We start from the raw sequence: 22,399 nt of genomic DNA on the forward strand, positions 1-22,399 counted from the left end.
GTTAGCTTTCAACAAAAATTAAATAGTTTACTACCTCTAGATACTATGCAAAACAGTGATTTGGCTACCAACTTAATAAGCGATCAAGAAAATTGGAAAACTTATCTCAACGTGGGAGGTGATGCTTACGCTTTTAAAACCATTTTAAATTTGAATAAACAAAGCGAATTTAATGATAAAATTAAACAAATAAATATAAGCAAATCGTTAAGAATGATGAGAAATTTAAGAAAATTTTCTATTCACGACAACCCTCTAACTAATACGCCTCCCACCTCTATTCAATGTACATTAAGTGCTATACCACGTTCTACTACTTTAAACACCATTCCATCGAGTCATAAAAAAATTTATGTTTTGACACCTCTTAGAAAATTTTTAATTTTTCTTGAAACACCCAATCCAAACGTAGTTTTACAAGAATTTTACAAAAACGAAGCTATAAAAAAAATCCCCAACTTACCTAAATATCTCATCGATATGTGTAAAAATCAAGTCATTTATAGATTTGGATCTCATCAAATTTCTTTACGCGTTTATAAACCAAGAAACGAAAAAGCCACTTTGAACAACTTAAAAATTTATATTTTATATCAAGCCAATGTTGTAGACGTAAAGGAATCCATAGCGAGTATCAATAACAATGTTACAAACACTGCTTTTGAAAAAATAAACGATCCAAAATAATATTTTTTTTACGCTAGCGAATTTTTAACTTTACTTACCTCTTCTCACTCTGTAGGCACCATGAGAATAGCAGTCGATTATTACCAAATAAGACAACTTACTTTTGCCAAATTATGGAGTTTTATTAAAAGATACAACATACCTTTCCGAAACGAAACTAAATTAACATCCGAAAGTGTATACGCTGGTGCTCTATTTCGTGATCCTTGCTCTGTCATGACTTCTGGTTTTATAGAAAGCAAATCCATAACCGATAAAAGGTTTGCTGGAAAAAGAGCTTTTGAAATATTATTAGAAAGAAAAGACATTATTAATCAAAGATGTATACAATATGGCGAAATGTTTCGAGGTGTTAAATTTGACATTTTGAGAGAATATATTCAAAACAACAGTTATTTATTATCCAATAAAGATATTTACGATCAAATGAAAAATAGTTATGACGAGAGCGCATTAGCCATCAGAGCTATTGGTAAAAATATGCTCTTTTCAACATTTGAAACTTTTTTCAATCATGTACCTTCATTACCTTTTAGAGATGTAACAGATATAGTCATTTTAAAAGAAGATGTAGAGCAAACTTGTGCTAAAGGAGGAATGTTGGGTTTATTGGAAAGTATTAAATCTAATTCAAATCAATTTTACAACACGGAAAACACAATCAAAGAAAAAAGTTTACTTGAATTGTTGATGATAATGGGTTGTACAATTCTCAACTTGCTCGTTTAAATTCACTTTTATTATCTTATAAAATATTTTTTGATATGGATTCTATTAATATTAAAAATTTCGCCGAATCTTTAAAACTACTTACCAATTTAAAAAAAAATTTATTCACTCATCCATTAACAAGCTCTTCATTATTACATATTCCTACACCCCAAAAGGAACAACGAACATGAGCATCTGATTCCTATTTAGCACCGATAGAAACTAAAAAAGAAGAAACTACTGAAACAATTAAAACTGAATCTACTGAACCACCAGAAACTTCTCTCGAATTATTAGGTGCTACTGCTTTACCTGAAACAATTAGTACCTCAGAACCAACTGTGGCTAGTGCTTCAACTGATGTTAGTGAAACTAGCATAACTACAAAAGAACGATTAAAATTAGGATTAAAAAGAAAACCATTAGAAACGAGATCAATGAAAAAAATGGCGGAGGATAAAGAACGAGGAAAAACTACCTATAAAAAATTTTTTTTAAAGAAACGGACAACGTCTTGAGAGATGCTATTGATAACCTTGTAGAAGATCAACTGACCAAATTATAAAGTCGTTTGTTTGCTTTGACAGACACACCTAAAATTAAAAAAGTTTTGCTTCAATTTGACACTTAAAAAAAAAATCCAACCGATTTAAAATTTTATGAACAATTAAGAACGCTTTTAGAAAGTTCTATCTATGCCAAATGGAACGGTCTCATAACAGCTTGGTCACATGTGACCTTACTTTTTAAAAAAACAACCGACGTCAATGGTAAAAAACAAGCAACTAGGAAACCCTATGTTTACAAAACTCGTCAATTTTCATACGATAGACCTCGTCAATATTTTCAAGCTAATTTGGCTGAAATGAACAGTTTTAATTTAAATTTCGCTCCTCATCGTCCTGAATTTGTTTAGTTGAGGTAGATGAAGTGTCTAAAAAAGTTTATTTGAGAGTGACCTGTAAAAAAAGTGCCATAAAAGTGCTTAGCAGTTTTTAACATTTTTTTGAAGATATTAAAAGAGACGATAAAACTTTTATCTACTTACAAACTGATCAAGGTGGAGAATTCTTTAATAACAAAATGGAAGAATGGTGTTATGAACAAAACATTTATCATTTTAGTTCTAAAAATTATGGAAAAGCTTAGTTGGCCGAATCGACAATAGGACGGTTAAAACAACTTTATCAAAAATTAAGAAAACAAGGAGAACTTCAAAAAAAAAAATTGGAGTTTTTATATCGAAGGTATAAAACAAAAACTAAACGAAAAAGAAAGAGTAACAAGTGGAATAGCTCCTGAAGATGCTGACAACGCCAAAGGTAGAATTCTTCGTTTAGTCGATCAATACCGTGACAGCAAAAGACGAGGTCTTCATTTTTCTTCCAACATGTTACATCGAGTAGAAAAAGAATCCAAAAACGAAAAATTAAAGATATACAAACCTCTATCCGTTGGCACCAAATGTTATTTGAAAACATATAAATTAGAAAAAGGTTGCATTACCTAAAAATCTAAAAAAAAAAGGTATATATGCATGGGGATCATCAAAAAATGATTCGGATACGTTTTTTTTATACATTCCTTTTAAATCAAGCTATAAACGGAAAAAATCAACTTACCTAAACTTTGAGGTTTTTCATATCATCATGGCGATTTTAAGTTTTTGAGTTCATGGTAACTTATTACAATATATTATTGTGCAATCGTCGACTTTGATTTTGAAAAAAACGTTACATAAAATTTTCTTAAAGTTATTTTTCTTGATGGATGTAATATATGCCATATCAAATGTCTAAAAAAGCAATTACTTATCTTTTGACATTAATCTTTTTGCGGGGAATTTGGGTTTTAAACAGTAGTTGTCGCAATATAAAAACTACCCCGGTTGCATTACCGAACTCACTTTATTAATAATAGACGAATAGAAAAGGTTCGTTTTTCCTAATTTATTGTTTAGGTTTAATTCCTTTTTTTTTCTTTAATCCAAAATAAAATCCTTTTATAAAATCTAAACTCTATTGTATAAAAGCAAAAAAGCCCCGCGGAATGTGTTTTTTTAAGTAAAAGAAATTGACTATGAATGGAAACAGAAGAAAATTAAATATTTTTTTACATTTTACAATTTACACCTTTTTTTTCAAGAAATAAATTTTAAATAAATAAAAATAGTTTACTACACTGGTATCTTGTACCAAATCAACATGTTTTTTAAAAATTCTTTTGTGGGCGTTTTTCCAAAATAAACAAATTTAGCAATTTTAAGTTTATAATAAATGTAAATAAATTTACAATGATCATTTTGTTTCCTTACACACATACATGCATCTAATACTAGTTTTAAATAAGAAAAATAAAATGTAAGGCATTTTACTTACTTACTTTTATTATTTGAGTTTGGTTTCAATCAAGAGTGCGTTGAGGGGGAAAATCAAGGTAGTAAGCCCCCTCCCCCCTCACACACCCTTCTTGCGAAGAAGCTATATTTATTTTAAAGGCAAGTATTAAGATATTTATAACTTTAATATAATTGTACAGAACTTAGTAACTAGACTATGTTTTATTGTGTAAAGGTTGTTGATTTATCTAAACTATAACAGTCTTAATTTCATCTAGCTTTTAAACTATTTCTTAGCTCTCAAACCCTCCCTTGTTGCAAGGGCTGAACCTGTACCTGAGAGATAACTTCCATACATGGAACTCCAAACATTAATCTTTTTATACTTACGTCATTTAAAGATGCTTTACAAAAAATTGCGAAGATTACCGGTAAAAAAAAATACCCCAAAAAAAAACCCTCCCCCTTACCTCAAATGTGAGGGCAACAAATTACCAAAATCTGTTTTTTCTTTTATCAACTAAAAACATATTCATCAATGAATTTCAAATTATATGCAATAATCTCTTAGTGTTCAAAAATTATGTCTAATAAAAGTTTGAATCACCCTCAATTTGAGGGGGTTACAATTTTTATCTCGCTATAATTTTTGAACGCTAAAAGATTATTTCATGAAATTTCAAATTTATGGTTGAATTTGAATTTAGTTAAGAATAGTATAAAAATATTTTGAAAACTCCTTGTCCTCACATATGAGGTAGGGGGTTAAATTTATTTGGATATTATTTTTATTTATATTTATTTTATTTTAGCATTTGCAAAGCATCTTTATTTAATGGAAGCATAACCATATAAATGTTTGGATTTTACTCCATCTCAAACACCAAAAAAAGCAAGATCAGTCTCCGCCTTTGATGGTGAATGATAAATCCCGCCCCGAATTAAAATCGAGAAACTGGAAAATACTATCTTTTAAAAAAATAATCATTTTCAGAATTTGCATATTCTATTTATTTATTATTTTTTTTTTTTGCCAAAAAAATTTATTAAAGTCGTAAAGCATAATATAAATACAAATAGCAGGGGCAAGAATAAGACATAATTGGTCTTATCACTAAGCCCCTAAGTCTATATCTTAAATATAAGTCAACAAAAATTAAAAAGCGTAACACAATATAATATAAAACGTTTTTCTAAAGACTTAATAAAATAAAAATCATCGGTCCAAAAGTCCTACTTCCACTTTCTCTTTTTGCATTGGTTGAGAAAAATTAAAAAAAAAAAGAAAAAAAAAAGGATAAGTACAAAGATACTATATTACAAAAAAGCAAGAAAGCAAATACGCATAATCCTGAAGCTTTTCTTTTACACTAGCATATACCTTGAAATATGTGAAAAATTCTTATAAACCATAATTTTTTTTTTTTAATTTTTTTAAAAAAACTTTAATTTAAGCAATAACAAGTAGCACAATTTTTTTCTAAGATTGTCATAAGTTTGTCATAATGACAAACCTCTAATTATTGGGTAAGTTTAACAGTAGCAATCATTAAAACTTCAGAAAAAGCTGAGCGCTACGTCGTTCATCAGTTGTTTTTGCTTCAATTTATTCTTAAACTCATTAAGCGTAGAAATTGTTTTAAGTTCATTCGTTAATATTTTGTTTCATAATTTTGGCCCACTAGCAGAAATTGAAAATTCGGTCGCCGCAAAGTAACTTTCGGGTTAAATATAACTGTTATTTGAAAATCTCGTTAGATATCTATTCTGATTTATTTTGAATAATGGGTAAAATATTTTAGGAGATATATTATTATTAATTTTTAACATAAATATAAGAATTTGATAGACATTTAATTGATAAACATTCATTATATTTAAATTAACAAATAATGCTTGGGAGTGTGTATAACGGCCCACATTGGAAATGATTCTGATAGAATGCTTTTGTTTGTTAAATAGTTTTTTATTTTATTTTTATTTGTACTGCACCAAGCAATATTTGCATAATTAAGATGGCAATGAATGAACGAGAAATATAAAAGCTTTAAGCAAGTTGGATTTAAAAAAGGCTTAGCTCTGGATAGCAGGCCTATAATCCTTGAGATTGTATTTTCGAGACAATGTATGTGATCTCTCAACGTCACATTTTCATCCAGAAGCACGCCGAGAAATTTTATAGTGGTTTCTCTTTTTTTTTCCTGATTGGCAATACAAAGTTTTGGAAGTTTCAAAGGAGTTTTATCTCGGTCATGAAAACGATAGAAAAAAAAAAATTTTGTTTTGGTTACATTTAGAGATAATTTGTTTGCATTAAACTATTCAGTAAGATTTAATAGCTCTTTGTTTACTAACAAAAACAGAATATTTATATCATTATGTGCATAAAGTAGTGTCATCTGCAAATAAAATTGTATCTAGTTCAGTACAAGCTTTGCTTAAATCATTAATAAAAATGAGAAATAGGAGTGTCCCTATTATAGATCCCTGAGGAACCCCACATGTTATGTTCATATAGGTTGTTTACCTTCATTATAAGAAATTTATTGTTTTCTATTTGACAAATAGCTTTTAAACCACGCAATTTTTATGTTTAATACCATAGTTTTCTAACTTTGTTAAAAAAATGTAATGACCGACAGTGTCAAAAGCCTTACTGAGATAAATAAATACACCTAATGTATATTTATTTTCATCAAATGATTTAAAGATATCTTGAAAAAGATGAACAGTAGCCTGATCTGTAGAGTGGCTCTTTTTAAATCCAAATTGCTTACTATAGAGAAAATTGTTTACATCTAAAAAGTAATACAATCTTTTATACATAATGTGTTCTAATAATTTTGAAAAGCATGATAGTATGGAGATAAACTTGTAATTGGAGACACTAGTCTCATCTCCTGATTTTAGTATAGGTATTACCCTTGCACCTTTAAGTTTATCGGGAAAGATTCTTTGCTTTAAAGAGAGCGTAAATATATGCAAAAGCGGAATTTTTAAATAAGACATTGATTTAATTACTACATTACTGCTTACATCATCAACTCCATTACCTTTATTTGGTTTAAGTAAGTACATAGCATCAAGCAATTTTGTTAGCATATTATTGTCCATTCTATTATTATTAGAGTTTAGGTATGACTTGAAGCAAGTTTAATTTTATTTATTTTTGATGCTAAACTTGGACCTGAGGTAACAAATGCATGGTTAAACGAATAAACAATTATTACGTCGTTAATAATTTCACAGTTATTACTAATTAGTTTTTTTGGTAAACGACTAATATTCATATCTTCTTTACCTATAACCTCTTTTGTTATATTCCAAGTTTTTTGTATATCATTTTTGTATCTTAGTAATTGGCTACTATAGTAAAGTCTTTTTGAGCGCTTTACAATCGTCACAAAAAGACGATTATAGTTTTTATAGTTTGTTTCATTTTTAAAAGTTCTTTTTTTAATGAACTTCTCATACAATCGTTGCTTTTTTTTTTAAAATTTTATGATTACGGGGGTGTTATCCAGGGATTTTGTAGAGTTTTTGTTTTAATAAATTTAGTTGTTATTGGGAATGCTTTATTGTAGTGACATTCAAATATATGATAATATTTATCATAGCCTTCATTAACACCTTTTGTTTTAAAACAGATTTCCAGTTTGTTGTCGATAAAAGGCTAATAAATGTCACAAATTTTTATTTGAAGTTTCAGAAACACAGTTTTTATCTTATTTTTTAATCTTAGTATTATCTAAATCATTAATAATACTAAAGCTCGATTTGCAACTTAGGCAAGTGAGGTTTCCGTTGTAAAATAATTATTCGAAACCTATAACACGCTGGCTATCAGCCCTTTTTTAAAGGTTTTGTAAGAATGGAGATAACGCTATAGGATCAAAGGTGCATACGGATTAAGGGTGCAAGTGCTCCCTTATATTTTTTAATATTTGTTGAATATAAGGATGTCGGCAAAATCCAAAGTACCAACTAGTGAAATGCGAACTTTTGTGCAAACCACTATATTATATTTTTAGGACCATGACTATATTATTAATTTTAATACAAATAAATATGAATATATTTGTAATGTATATGTTATTAAGTGTAAATGCATTTACTGACTATTAGAGAGAGCATTCAGGTAAATGTAAATACATCGACTGAGGGTTTTGGTTGGCGCAGTGTAGTCATGTTTATAGTCATGATTATTGTTTAAAAACGGCTAAAAATGCTGTTACAATATAAAATACTTATAAACCAATGGTGCGCAGTTCAATTTCGCATTTTACCTAGTATTTAAATTAAAGCACTTTTTGTAGTTGATGCATCAACTAAAAAAAAATATTATATTTTACATTAATCATCACCAACTTAAGGAAAATATGTTGTTATTAATATGAGGAGCCCAAATTTAACTTTTCTAAATGTTTCATTATTTATTTGTTTGATTATTTTATTATTCTCTTAATGTTTCAGTATTTTATTTTCTTCCTATTATATATTGTGAGCTATATTTCTATGATGTATCGATGTCAAAATATTTAATCAGAAGTTTAAATACCAAGTTTTATTTCAATTATAAAAACGAAATTAAATAATTTATTGGGGTAATAATGTATTTCTAAAATTAAAATAAATTCAATACAACATTTTCTGCAGTTATCAGTAACGTTAACGTAACCATTTCTACCACTAAATCCTATCGACTAAGTAAATTAAGCTTGAGTTTTTAAACACAAGACTGAACACGAGTTTTTAGTCTTATGTTTAAGTGTTTAGTCTAATGTTTAAAAACTTTACCTTTTTATTTAAGGACCTTATTTTTTAGAAATTATGAAGTGGGCTCCCACTATAGTTCAAAATGATATTCTTAAAATAAAACTATGAAATATTAACACAAAAATAAATCTAAAAAGATAATCTTAAAATGAAGACTTGCTAACATAAATAAGTCGAGAGATTCTCAAAATAAAACTAAAAAATACAAACAAAAAAAAGAATCAAGGATGATAATCTTAAAATAAAAATTTGCCAACAAAAATAATTCTAGGGATTTTCAAAATGAAAACAAAAAATACTAACAAAAAAAAATGTAGAATGATAACCTTAAAATAAAAACTTGTCAGCAAAAATAGTTCAAGAGATTCTCAAAATAAAACTAAAAATACTAACAAAAAAAGAATCTAAGAAATTTATCTTAAAACAAGACTAAAACTACTAACAAAAATATTCCAAAAAGTTAATTGTAAATCTAAACTAAAAAGTGCTAACTAACATGAAGCAAGAAAACAATATTAAAGAAAACTTTAGTTGTTTAAGCAATAATAAAGTATAAAATCACCAATATTGGATGAAAGATACTTTTAAAAAAGAGATTTTTTTGACTTAGCTTTTGCTTAGCACTTGCCAAAAAAGAAGATAACCAGATGATGATGATGATGATGACGATCATTATCATCATCTATCGGATCATTTTCTCTTTCGGCAAGTGCTACACCATATAAATTATATATATAAAAATATTGTACGCACTCAAACTTCTTCTTTAGGCTCATTCTATAATCACATTAGGTACTATTCTAAAGCTGATTATTCTTTTTGTGATTTTCTTTGTAGAAGTCCTGATATTCTTTTTGTGATTTCCTTTGCAAAATTCCTTGGTGATCTCATTTGTTTCTTTGGTGATAAATGAGCCTCCTACATAACCACCTGATGATAAATGAGTCTCCTACAACCGCTACTTCAGTATTTAGTCAATACTCATTCTACTCCATGGTATTCACTTTATATCCAGCTTATATATCTTATGGTATTCATTTTTTACATATTTTCAACAAGACGAACATCCTATTTCTATTTCGTGGGTCTAATTGGTCTAACGGGTCTAATTACTAGGGATGCATTCAAATAATACGTAATTGATGGAAAACCTAAACATAGAATTATTTGTGAAAAAAAAAAATACTCAGGCACTATTTAATCTTCCTTTTAAGTACTGTAAAAGTTATGCTGAGCATATTAAAGCTGATAGATGTACAAAGAATACCAGTAATGGCAATCCTTTAAGGTATTGGAACAGTGTGTATGAAAATAGTAATTTAAAGGCAACCAATCATGTTGCTGTTATTCAAGGAGTTACCGCATTCTTCATTACTAGACATACCTGTTAGAGTTACTATTGTAGGTGTTACTAACGCTTTGCATAAGCAAAAAAAGATAAAATCTGCCGGACCAGATGGCTTGTTTATGAAATCATTAATATATGGAGGACATTACTGTCTTTTATTTATGCTTTAATTAATATTAAAGCATAAATAAAACTACCAAATTGATAATAAACAATACAATGGAAAAAGGTAGGCCAAGCAAAAAAAACAATAATTAAATTTTTGAAATTTGAAAAAAGATTTATTTCTTTTAAATAAACATATAAATGATAAAAAAGCACTAGAGGCCTTTCACTATTTTCATCAGTAGTGCTATGTTTAATGCTTTTATCAAAATTCTTTTATGTAACTGTAGAAAGTTAGATAATAGAATAATTAAATTGCTATATTGTAACTATAAGTTACCATTATAGGTTTCTTAAGAAACCGTACTAATGGTCATATTTCCAGTTGCAGAACAGGAAATTCTACAGATCAATTTGACAATTATGTATTTGAATGCCAGAGATTGCACAATAAAACTATAGAACCTTTTTTCCAACTCTTTGTTTTCCTTAAACTAAAAAGTGAAAAATATTTGTTGTCATGTGAAAGTCATTTACATAAATAAAAACATGGCACATTTAATTGAGACGTCCTTTTTTAAAAAAATGTTACAATGGTAACTCATAGTTACAATATAGCAATTTAATTTTTCTATTATCTAACTTTCTACAGTTACATAAAAGAATTTTGATAAAAGCATTAAAAATAGCACTACTGATGAAAATAGTGATAGGCCTCTAGTGCTTTTTTATCATTTCTTTGTTTATTTAAAAGAAATAAATCTTTTTTCAAATTTCAAAAATTCAATTATTGTTTTTTTTGCTTGACATACCTTTTTCATTGTATATATATATATATATATATATATATATATATATATATATATATATATATATATATATATATATATATATATATATATATATATATATATATATATATATATATATATATATATATGTATATATATATATATGTAAATATATATATATATATATATATATATATATATGTAAATATATAAATATATATATATATACATATATACAGGTATATGTATATATATAGGTTATCCTGCTACGGATAACATTTAACCTAGTACAATCTGAAATCCCGCTTTCTAGTAGCATACGCCTTTTTAGGCAAAGGCAAGGAGATACCAACTACGACTTTAAACATACTTGACCTTAGGGCTCTTGGTTTTGTGAAGTCTAAAGATGGTGTCTCGATAAAAATTCACATCTTGGGCAGATGTTAAATGCATCCAACTACTGTCATGTAAAAGACCTCCTAGGCAGAGACTTAAAGGGTAAACAGACTCTATCTTTTGACCAGCATCGCATTCCTTCTTCATCTATTAGGCTAGCGCACATGTATTTATAATACATTGTTTTTAGTATTGGATGTTCGTTGCTGATCTTCTTTACTCAATGCATGGGTTTTACTTGTGAATCTGTTTTTATGAATAGGCAACTCGATCTAATATCTCCTAATGAGGGTACAACTCTAAAACTCAGTTTTATTGTTCTAAGGCTGGCTGGTTGTCAGGTTTCCAAAATTTGTGGTAACTCTCAGAGAGGCTGATTCCATATTCCGCTGAATAATATCAAAGACTTAAGAGTGCCATGTTGCGTATGGATGGTGTCCTTGTTTGTACTTTTGATGTGCATTGCCAAGGCCACACCTGAAGCCCTTTGTTACGGCTTAGAGTTTATTATTAGTAATGAGGGGATTGCTGGTCTGTTAAACAGTGTACTGAGTACTGTCTATGCTCTGAGTCAAGTTCTTTAACAAATTTAAAAATGAATAAGGTACCAAAAACTGTTAAACAATAAAACCATCATCATCAAGTTCTCTAAACCTATCATTCAATAATATTCATTGTCATCGAAGTAACTTTTCTTCTGATGAGTCTCATTTCTTGTAAATTTCATAAAACCTATTTGCTCTTTGTGAGACTGATTTGATTTCAGCTGTCTCATCCTGTGATCTTAGTGTTGATGGTTATCTTCGTTTAAATCGTAAAGATTCCAATTATCACATGCTTGGTCTGGGCATTTACATTCCTCAATATTCACCCATTCGTCGAAAAACTAGGTTTGAATCCGCAGTCTATTCCTTTATGTTCTTTCATTTAGCACCACTTCACTCTATTGTCTTTCTTTTTGTTCTACATCACTTTTATTCATCTCAGGGGTGCACTCATTTTGATGTTATTTCAGATCGTATAGACCAAGCCCTTTCTTTTTATTCATCAGCCAATATTGTTGTTGTCGGTGACATTAATGCCCATCACTTTAAATAGCTTGGCTCTGGTGTCAGTACCTTTGCAGGCATTAAAGCCCACAAATTTTACCTTTCTTCTTCTTGAATCTTTAATAGTATCAATAATAAGGGCAAACCTGTTACTCCACATCTCTTGTATGGTTTAGACTTTGTTATCTCACCAAAAGACAAAACTGAATTGTTTGCTATGACCTTTTCATGAACATCATTTCTTGATTCCACTAGTTGCGTTCTACTTGATATACCCGTCGAATATGTTCATCCATCGCTTGATATTCGTGTCATATCTGTTATTCCAATTTTCAAACATTCTGGAGAGCGATCTGATTCGTCTAACTACCGTCCCATTAGTCTTCTTTGTATTATAAACAAGATTTTTGAATCTTTAATTAACAAACACTTAATCTCTCACTTTGAATGTAATCACTTACTTTCTGATTGTCAATATGGATTTTAATCTTCTCGTTCTACAGCTGATTTGCTAACAGTAATAACCGATAGGTTTTATCGTGCATTAAATATAGGTGGGAAGGATAAGGCCATTGCTTTTTACATTTCTTAAGCTTTTAATAAAATCTGGCTTATTCTTATTTATTATTCTAGCTTCAGGGGTTCCTCCAGATTAGGTCCTTGGCCCTATACTCATTTTAATTTTTATTAACGATCTTCCAGATAATCTTACACCTAAGGTGGCATTGTTCACTGATGTATCATTTATTCTTGTCATGATAAGAAGTCAAAACTCTCTGAATATTTGGAGGGAGCATTTGAGCTTCAAAATGATCTCGCTTCTGCTATAGCATGGGGCTCACAGTGGCTGGTAAACTTCAAGGATTAATTTTTACTTCCGACTTATGTTGGAAACCATGTATCAAACTTATTGCAAAATTAGCATCTGCTAATAATGCATCTCTTTCGAGCTCGACACTTTAAAAATTTGAATGCTATTATCTATCTCTATAAATCTTAAATTCTTAGACGAAACTCTTATTCGTCTTGATGTTTTCCCCAAACATTAATTCTTTGGAGTTCGTTTCCGTCATCTTTCTATCCTGATTCATTTAATTTGCAATCCTTAAAGTTGTCTGTCAATCTTTGTCTTGCTCTACAATTTTCTTTTTTTCTCTTCTAGTAACTTCCAACTCTAATTAGTGGTTTCTTCAGCCATGTTGGAGGTAAATATTTAAATACCTACTGATGGTAAATCAAATTGTTGAAAAAAAACAATTATATAAGCATTTTACCGCCCTCCTGTTTTGCCCTCCTAAAGATTCTCTTTTTCATCGCTCCCCTCAATGTTCATAGAATCACACTAAGATCATTTATTAATATATACATATATATATATATATATATATATATATATATATATATATATATATATATATATATATATATATATATATATATATATATATATATATATATATATATATATATATATATATATATATATATATAGTATCGGACAAAACGAGTGCAACCAAATAATGCTAATTTAGTTTCTTTATATAAAAGTGCTGCATTTTTTCAATTTTGAGAAATAACTATGTAACTGTTTAGAGACAAAGTTCTTCAACTTTTATTCATCCCAAAGTTCATTATTTGTACACGAAAATTAATAAATTAATCAAAAGTATTAAAAAATGTTGATTTCCTTCTGGACAAAACAAGTGCAACACGACAATATGTTGACCAAACTGTATTACGCTATCAATATTTCTTGGCGAATCCATTGTTGTTGATCACAGCCTTGCATCTTCGAGGCATAGATTCGATTAGGTGATCAATAAAACTTTGTGGAAACGCTGCCCAGGCCTTTTGGATTTGTTCAAATAGTTGATCCTTATTACGAACACCTTCATGAATAATTCTGCGGTTGACGATCTCCCACAGGTTCTCGATTGGGTTGAGATCCGGAGATTGAGGCGGCCAATCCATCACCGATAGGTGGTTGTCTTGAAACCACTGCTTGACTACTTTTGCAGTGTGTTTCGGATCGTTGTCTTGCTAAAAAACCCATTTTATTGGCATATTCCATTCAGCATGAGGTAACATAACATCTTTCAGGATATTTTTATACATGAAACGGTCCATTATTCCATCGTTTCGATGTATTGGACCTAGGCCGTTAGCAGAAAAATACCCCCAGACCATTACATTGCCTCCACCATTCTTCACGGTCTTATGGCAGTAACGTAAATCGAGGCGTTTTCCGGCCGGTCGACGTACACGACAAATGCCATCGCTCCCAATGATATTGAACTTCGAACATCACTGAACAGGACAGTTCGCCATTTCTACACATTCCGGTCAATATGAGATGTAGCAAACAGGAGTCTTTTCTTCTAGTTTTTTGGTGAAATCAGCAGTTTTATTGCAGGGCGTCAAGAAAACAATCCGGCTTCAACAGCACCTTGTCTAATTGTTCAGTCCAATACAGGCAGCTCTAATTGCTTTTGTATCTTGACTGACGATATCCAGGGATCCTTCTTGACGGATCTGACGATCATAGAATCCTCTCTAGAAGTGGTGGAACGTGGTCTTCCACCTTTGTTATCTGCTTCCAAATTCCTCGTAGAACGATTTTGAAACATAGTCATGATACGATCCATTTTTTCACGCGGTATTTATCACAAATACTTTTTTGTGACATTCCATTTACGTAATCGCCAATAAATTTCTTTTTTAGTTCCAATCCAAGACTGTCGGTAGCCATTTTTGCACTTGAAGTCATAAAAATAATAAAAATAAATAATCACGTTTCTCAAGGCTTACCGTGTTACATTTACCTTGTGATGATACAATAATGCTCTGTGGAACACAACGTCTTTGTTGGATGTAGACTGTATTGATGTAATAAAACACTTGTTGTATTTCACTTCTTGTATTGATGTTCTTGGATGAAACACTTTGATAAAACTCACTTCGATAAACTGTCTTGATAATATTGACTGAATGACTTCCATATACTGACTGAATTACATGTCGATTTACATGTCTCTTATATGGTAAAATGAACCTGTGCGAACCTGTTCTGGAAGATTCTAGATGCTTCTTTTCGATGCTTCTTGAAGCCTCTAGATGCGTCTGGATGCTTCGGAATGCTTCTAGATACATTCGGATGTTACTGGATGCTTCCAGATTCTTCTTCCGGAAACTTCTGGAAGCTTCTGCATGCTTCTGGAAACTTCTGGATTCTTCCTTTAATTATTAAAAAACTTTCGTGACGTTGACACGGACCAGACTTAAGAAAATGAAACAAACCAAAAAAGTTGCACATGTTTTGTCCGCTGCAAAATGGCACTTGTCAACAAAATTCTGCCTGTGTGCTGTCATCTTTTAGCTGATTGCTCATGTCATGGCATGCTATGAATCCAGACTCCTGAAGTGTTTGCTGTGGTAGTATAATTCGTATCATTTTTAAGACATGTAAAATTAGGAACACTTTTTAGCATTGTTCGTTGTTGGTTGCAAATGTTTTGTCCAATATTGCATATATATATATATATATATATATGTATGTATATATATATATATATATATATATATATATATATATATATATATATATATATATATATATATATATATGTATATATATATATATATATATATATATATATTTATATACATATATATATATATATATTTATATATATATATATATATATATATTTATATATTTATATATATAAATATATATATATATATATATATATATATATATGTATATATATATATATATATATATATATATATATATTTATATACATATATATATATATATATATATATATATATATATATATATATATATTAATTTATGTTATCTCTCGCTCTTTCTCTCTCTCTCTCTCTCTCTCTCTCTCTCTCTCTCTCTTTGTTTCTCTTTATATTTTAAAGAGTAACAAAGAAGGACAAAGAGAGATCAAATATACAAGTTATATTTACGAAACATATTTACCATCATATTCACAAAATTTTTTAAATATATTGATAATAAGGATGTCTAAGAAAGAAAAATAAATTATAAAACGTTTATAACCTATTTCTTTAATTAAAAGTTAAATAATAAAAAACCTGCATCAGACTCGACTAAAATTGAATTTCTTAAACTTAGAATTTACCACGAGCCTTACAGTATTTATGTAAACTAAGTTAACTTTTTTTTGTAGTAACTGCTAGGTTATTTGTTACTATTTTAACATAAATATTATTATTAAAAACAACTAATACATTTTAAATACTAAGGCCTAATCAAAATCTTAATTAAAAGGTTTGTTTGTTGCGTTGTTTTGCAAAAGTAGTCAACATTCAACAAAAGTAGGTTATTTCTCTTGGGTACACATAACGATGAAAAAGCTATTCTAGGTCTGCAATTTTAAAAATTTTTGCTACCTACTTCGGACGGGTGTTAAAGATCGCTAACCAACTTGTTTATTAAGTTTGAAAAATAATAAATTACAATGGCGAGTTTTTCTATTAGTAATTCTAATATAAATTTTATAACATAATCTTATATTTACCTTCATTCAAAATAAATATATGGTTAAAGAAGTTTACATTTACATTAGAATTTATAAAAAGTTATAGATACCTATCTTATATTTGTTTTGTCATTACAAATAAATCTATAGTTATAAATTTATTGTTATAATTTAAAGTATTATTTCATATTGTTATGATAAATATAACATTATTTATTATTACAAATTCATAATATTGATATAAGAAGAGATGTATGTGTATCATCTATACATTTTTGTTCTATTTATACTGTTATATTCTATAATATTGATATAAGATATGATGTATGTATATTATTTGTAAAGTTTCATTCTATTCATACAGATATATTCTATATTAATTTTATATGTATAGAATTGAAATCTTTATAATTATATACATAAATAACTTATACAAAATATGTCACGTTGGTCAAAATGTTGTCTTTTTTTATTAACAACTTGTTAATAAAAGTCAGTTTATGTGATTAGAGTTTTAGTGCAATAGCAATTTTTAGCATGCATTAAAAATAGATTGGTAAAGTTATTTAAACCAAGAAGGTTTTTGGCTTAACAAGAAGGTTTTTGGCTTAGCGAAAAACGGAAAATATGCATATATTTTCCGTTTTGCGCTACCTACTTTTGATGTATACTAAAATTTTTATCGCTAATTGTTTATGTTATAATCGTCTAAAATAATTATTAAATCAGCTTTGTTATTTTATTAAATTGGTGTTAAAAAGTAATGTTTTAACAGTAATTATTAAAAAGATGACTTTACCTTACTAGAAGTTAGAATTACTTGATCAAGAAACTAAAAAATGTGTTCTTTTAAATGTGTTCTTTTAAAAAATTTCTTTTAAAAAGTTTCTTTTAAAAAATTTCTTTTTAAAAAATTTCTTTTAAAAAATTTCTTTTAAAAAATTTCTTTTAAAAAGTTCTTTTAAAAAAATGCGTTCTTTTAAAAAACTTTACCTTACTAGAAGGTAGAATTACTTGATCAAGAAACTAAAAAATGTGTTCTTTTAAATGCAAAAAATCTAAAAAGATTCGAAAAGTACAAAAAAGTATATTTAAACAAAGACAAGACACCAACTGAGCGAGCATTTGAACGTACACTAAGAGAAGAAAGAAATAATAAAAATAAAGAACTTCCTAATGTAGTAAATGGTTCTGAAGAGAGGCTTCGCTTCGGTGAGAGAAATGGAAAAAAGTTCTACTTCGGAATCATAAATGGAGAACTTAGACGAATTGATTACCACCCATCCCAATAAGAGTAGTGGCAGATTAATACTATGCTCAAAAAAACATAAAAAATACACTAACAAATATACATTTTCAAAAAGTAATAAAAACAATATATGTCAAGCAAATCAAAAAACATTAAACGATGAAAATAATAACCAATTAAAATGCCTTTATACAAATGCTACCTCATTAAATTCAGATAAAGTAGATAAATTATCATTATTAGCCTCAACGTACAAACCTCATATTATATTTATCAATGAAACTTGGTTCAAAGAAGATTCTTTAGTGAGTATTGAAAATTATTATTTACACAAATTTAACAGAAACGACAATATTTCAAACACAAATAATGGCGGTGGTGTAGCAATATATGTTCATGACAATGTATCATCATTTGAAATAAAAAACTCTTCAATTAATGTTACGAAATCTGAATAAATTTGGTGCCTTATCAAGTATGGAAACGAAACTATTAAGCTTGGCTGTATTTATCGTCCACCGTTAAAATCAAAAATTATTTATAATGACGAAAAATCAAATAACACTAACATTGAAAGGTCAAACCAAGCTGACGATGAAATAATTCAAAGTATACAAACAGCAAAAATAGAGTTAAACAGAAAAATATATACCGGTATACTCATATGTGGGGATTTCAATTTTCCATACATCAAATGGTATGAAGATGGTTCTGTCCAAGTTAATGGTAATAAAAACAGCATTGGTGCTAGAGTTGTAGATCTTATTAACAATATAAACATCATTCAAAATGTAACATTTCCAACATTCATCCAAAAAAATAAAATGCCAAAAAATATATTGGACCTGGTCATAACTGAATCATCAGACCGAATCAAATACATAGAAAATTTACCACCACTTGGATTAGCTAGTCAAGGCCATTTGATACTAAAATTTAATTATGATTTATCAAGTAATAAAGATAAAACTAGTTATTTAACATTCAAGTACAATTACCATAAAAGTGATTTCAATTCTATCATTAAATGTTTTCAAAATATAGACTGGTTAAAAGAGTTAAGCAACTTAACTATAAATGAGAGTTACAACTTATTTTTGAATCATTGTAACTACATAACAAATATGTTTGTACCAAAAGTGATATGTAAAAATAAAAACAAACCTCTTTGGCTCAATCGTACACTTGTAATCCTCATAAATAAAAAAAATAGATTATGGCGTAAAAATCAATCTTCAAAGTGGAAAATACCTGAGCTTGTCGAACAATACAAAAAACTAAAATCTTCTTTACAAGTACAAAAAAGATTAACTATTAAAAAATTTGAACATAGTTTAGCTTTTGATACAAAAAATCCCAAACGTTTGTTTAGTTATGTTAACAGTTCACGCAAAATCAAACAAAGCATCAAATCAATTCGGAATAATTATGGAGTTACTGGGACCGATGGTAGATTCATTGCTGACACATTAAATGATCAATTCAAATCAGTCTTCAACAATAATTCAGTTAACAAAGATTCTCCACTACTTTCAAATCGTACAACTGAGCGTTTATCAAGCCTTCATTTTTCAATAGATGAGATCAAAAATAAATTAAAAAATTTAAATCCAAATAAAACAACCGGACCGGACAATGTCCACCCAATGATATTAAAACAATGTGCTAATGTACTATCTTTACCTCTAACAATTATATACAACAAATCACTATCAGAAAGATCGATTCCTCATGCATGGCGCAATGCAAATGTTACTCCACTATTTAAAAAAGGTGATACCAATGAACCAAGTAATTATAGACCAGTTTCTCTTAGATCTATTCCATGTAAATTAATGGAAAGCTTAGTAACCAATGACATTGTAAATCATCTCTCAAAACTAAATTTAATATCTCAATCTCAACATGGTTTTGTAAAGAATAAAGCATGTGTTACAAACTTATTAGAATCCAATGATTATATTACAAAATGCTTAGCTAACAAAAATGCAGTAGATGTGGTATATCTGGACTTTTCAAAAGCTTTTGACACAATCTCTCACAAATTATTAATCATCAAGCTTAAAGCTTATGGAATAGTTGGAGACCTTCTTGATTGGATTGAAGACTTTCTCACTGATAGAAAACAGAGAGTAGTACTTGGAGAACACGTATCTGATTGGGCTCACGTTACTAGCGGTGTCCCACACGGCTCAGTTTTAGGCCCAATACTTTTTATAATTTACATCAATGACTTGCCAGACAATTTAAAATGTGTCAGTAAACTATATGCAGATGATTCGAAACTAATGAATGAGCTACGAGTAAAAAATATTCCTAATGATACCACTGACATTCAAATTGATTTAAATAAAATCACTGAATGGACAAAAGTTTGGTTGATAAAGCTGAACCTAGAAAAATGTAAAGTTATGCATATGGCAAGTAACAACCCACGCTCAAACTATTCACTTCAAGATACAACCAACTATTTAAATTACGATTTAGAAAAATCAGATGTAGAAAAAGATCTTGGTATATTTGTTTCAAGTAATGCTAAATATTTTAATCAAGTTATTCATGCTAGTAATAAAGCTAACAGAATGCTTAATATGTTAAAAAAACACATTTATATCAAGGGATTTAATGTTATGGACTAAGTTATACAAAACATATGTCAGACCTAACCTGGAATATGCAATCAGTGCTTGGTCACCTTATTTAATGAAAGATATAAAGATTGTTGAGAAAATTCAAAGACGATCCACAAAAGTCCCAACTATATGCAAACATCTTTGTTACACAGATAGATGTATCTTATTTCAAATTCAAAAACTGGAGGATCGTAGAATAAGAGGTGACTTGATTCAAAAGTTTAAAATTGAAAAAGGTCTTACCATCATTAATTGGCACAATGAACCAATTATACGTCCAGCTCGATGTGGTCAACGAGAACAGTTTGTACGCGAATTTAACAGAAATTGCGATCCACGATATCATTTTTTTAGTAATCGTGTTGCTAAGCATTGGAATGCACTCAATGATGCAACAGTTAACTGTTCCTCGACTAACGAATTTAAACGAATGCTTGACAGTTCAATTGATAGTTGCCTATAGTCATTATATGACTTTAATAGGATATGTATCCTATTTGCAACTCATATACTATTACTATTACTATTACTATTACCTTTTCTCATTTCTATTAACTGTAATTATTACGCATTAAGTTTAACACCTATTAATATTCCAAATGACTAAGCGTAAATATATATATATATATATATATATATATATATATATATATATATATATATATATATATATATATATATATATATATATATATATATATATATATATATATATATATATATATATATATATATATATATATATATATATGCGTGTCTGCCTGGCCGCTTCTGACAAAGGTATTTCAAAGCCATTTTTTGTCCCCAGCGGCCTTGCATTCAATAAAGCCATCTATGAAATTAATTGTATAAAGAGAAGATTAGTGCCATTCATCAACGCTCATCATGCCGTTGTTAATTATATGTTTTGGCCGGACCTGGCGTCATTGCATTATGCCAAAACCGTGACCAACTGATATGAGACTCATAACATCAATTTTATCAAAAAAGTTGACAATCCGTTAGCCGTACCGGAGTGGTGCCCAATAGAAGACTTATGGGCCTATATTTTTAATATGGACTTATGGGACTATATTTTTAAATGCAAAGTGTATGAGAGTAACTGACAAGCAAAAGACGTGAAGCAACTACAAACCAGAATAAAGCTTTGCCTGAAAAAATTGACCTTAACCTTGTATTTTCACTTTTTGGGTCTCGCGAATCCGAAGAAACAGACTGGTTGAAGACAAACTTAATTAAAATAAATAAATAACTAAAAACTCTTTTTAATGATAGTTTTATTTAATCTCTACCATAAAAACCGTAGGAGTAATTGCTCATGAAAGTTTGTCCGGATATTTAGTAACCTCCCGTTATATATAAATATATATATATATATATATATATATATGTATATATGTATATATATATATATATATATATATATATATATATATATATATATATATATATATATATATATATATATATATATATATATATATATATTATATATATAGTACTCTACTTACAAAATTATAGGTAGGGCAGAAAATGAGTAACAGTAACTCGTGTTCTTTTTTGCCTAAAACACGCTGAGAAATTAATTATTATTTGTAATACACAGCAAAAAGACATTTTTTGTTTTTTAAGAATATCTCAGAATGGAAATTTTGGAGTTACTGTTTATTTTAATATGTAGGACAGTATAGATTATTTATTTACTATAGATAATATTTATTGTAAATGTGTCATTTCAGTTTTACAAGATTATACTGACATAGCGTATCGTGTGATAAACTTTTTAACATTTATCA

At 28.6% G+C, this 22,399-nt stretch overlaps 1 protein-coding gene across 1 annotated transcript; it reads left to right on the top strand.

Annotated features, from left to right (window-relative positions):
* The first annotated feature begins 747 nt into the window (after positions 1-747).
* Positions 748-20,609, top strand: LOC136075750 (uncharacterized). Its single transcript, XM_065789185.1, has 5 exons — positions 748-1,303; positions 1,609-1,760; positions 17,723-17,933; positions 18,109-18,374; positions 18,447-20,609. Exons 1-5 carry the CDS (start codon positions 748-750, stop codon positions 20,607-20,609), a joined length of 3,348 nt encoding a protein of 1,115 aa, XP_065645257.1.
* Positions 20,610-22,399: the final 1,790 nt, after the last annotated feature.

This window comes from Hydra vulgaris, chromosome 02 (assembly GCF_038396675.1).
Source record: "Hydra vulgaris chromosome 02, alternate assembly HydraT2T_AEP".
Taxonomy (NCBI): Eukaryota; Metazoa; Cnidaria; class Hydrozoa; order Anthoathecata; family Hydridae; genus Hydra; species Hydra vulgaris.

What these genes read in the sequence shown, in the direction of transcription:
- LOC136075750 (XM_065789185.1), top strand. Translation starts at nt 748, where the DNA reads ATGAGAATAGCAGTCGATTATTACCAAATAAGACAACTTACTTTTGCC. An exon ending in AATGTTGGGTTTATTGGAAA is followed by an intron (nt 1,304 to 1,608) that starts GTATTAAATCTA and finishes ATTCCTATTTAG; the next exon opens with CACCGATAGAAACTAAAAAA. An exon ending in CAATATATGTTCATGACAAT is followed by an intron (nt 18,375 to 18,446) that starts GTATCATCATTT and finishes TGCCTTATCAAG; the next exon opens with TATGGAAACGAAACTATTAA.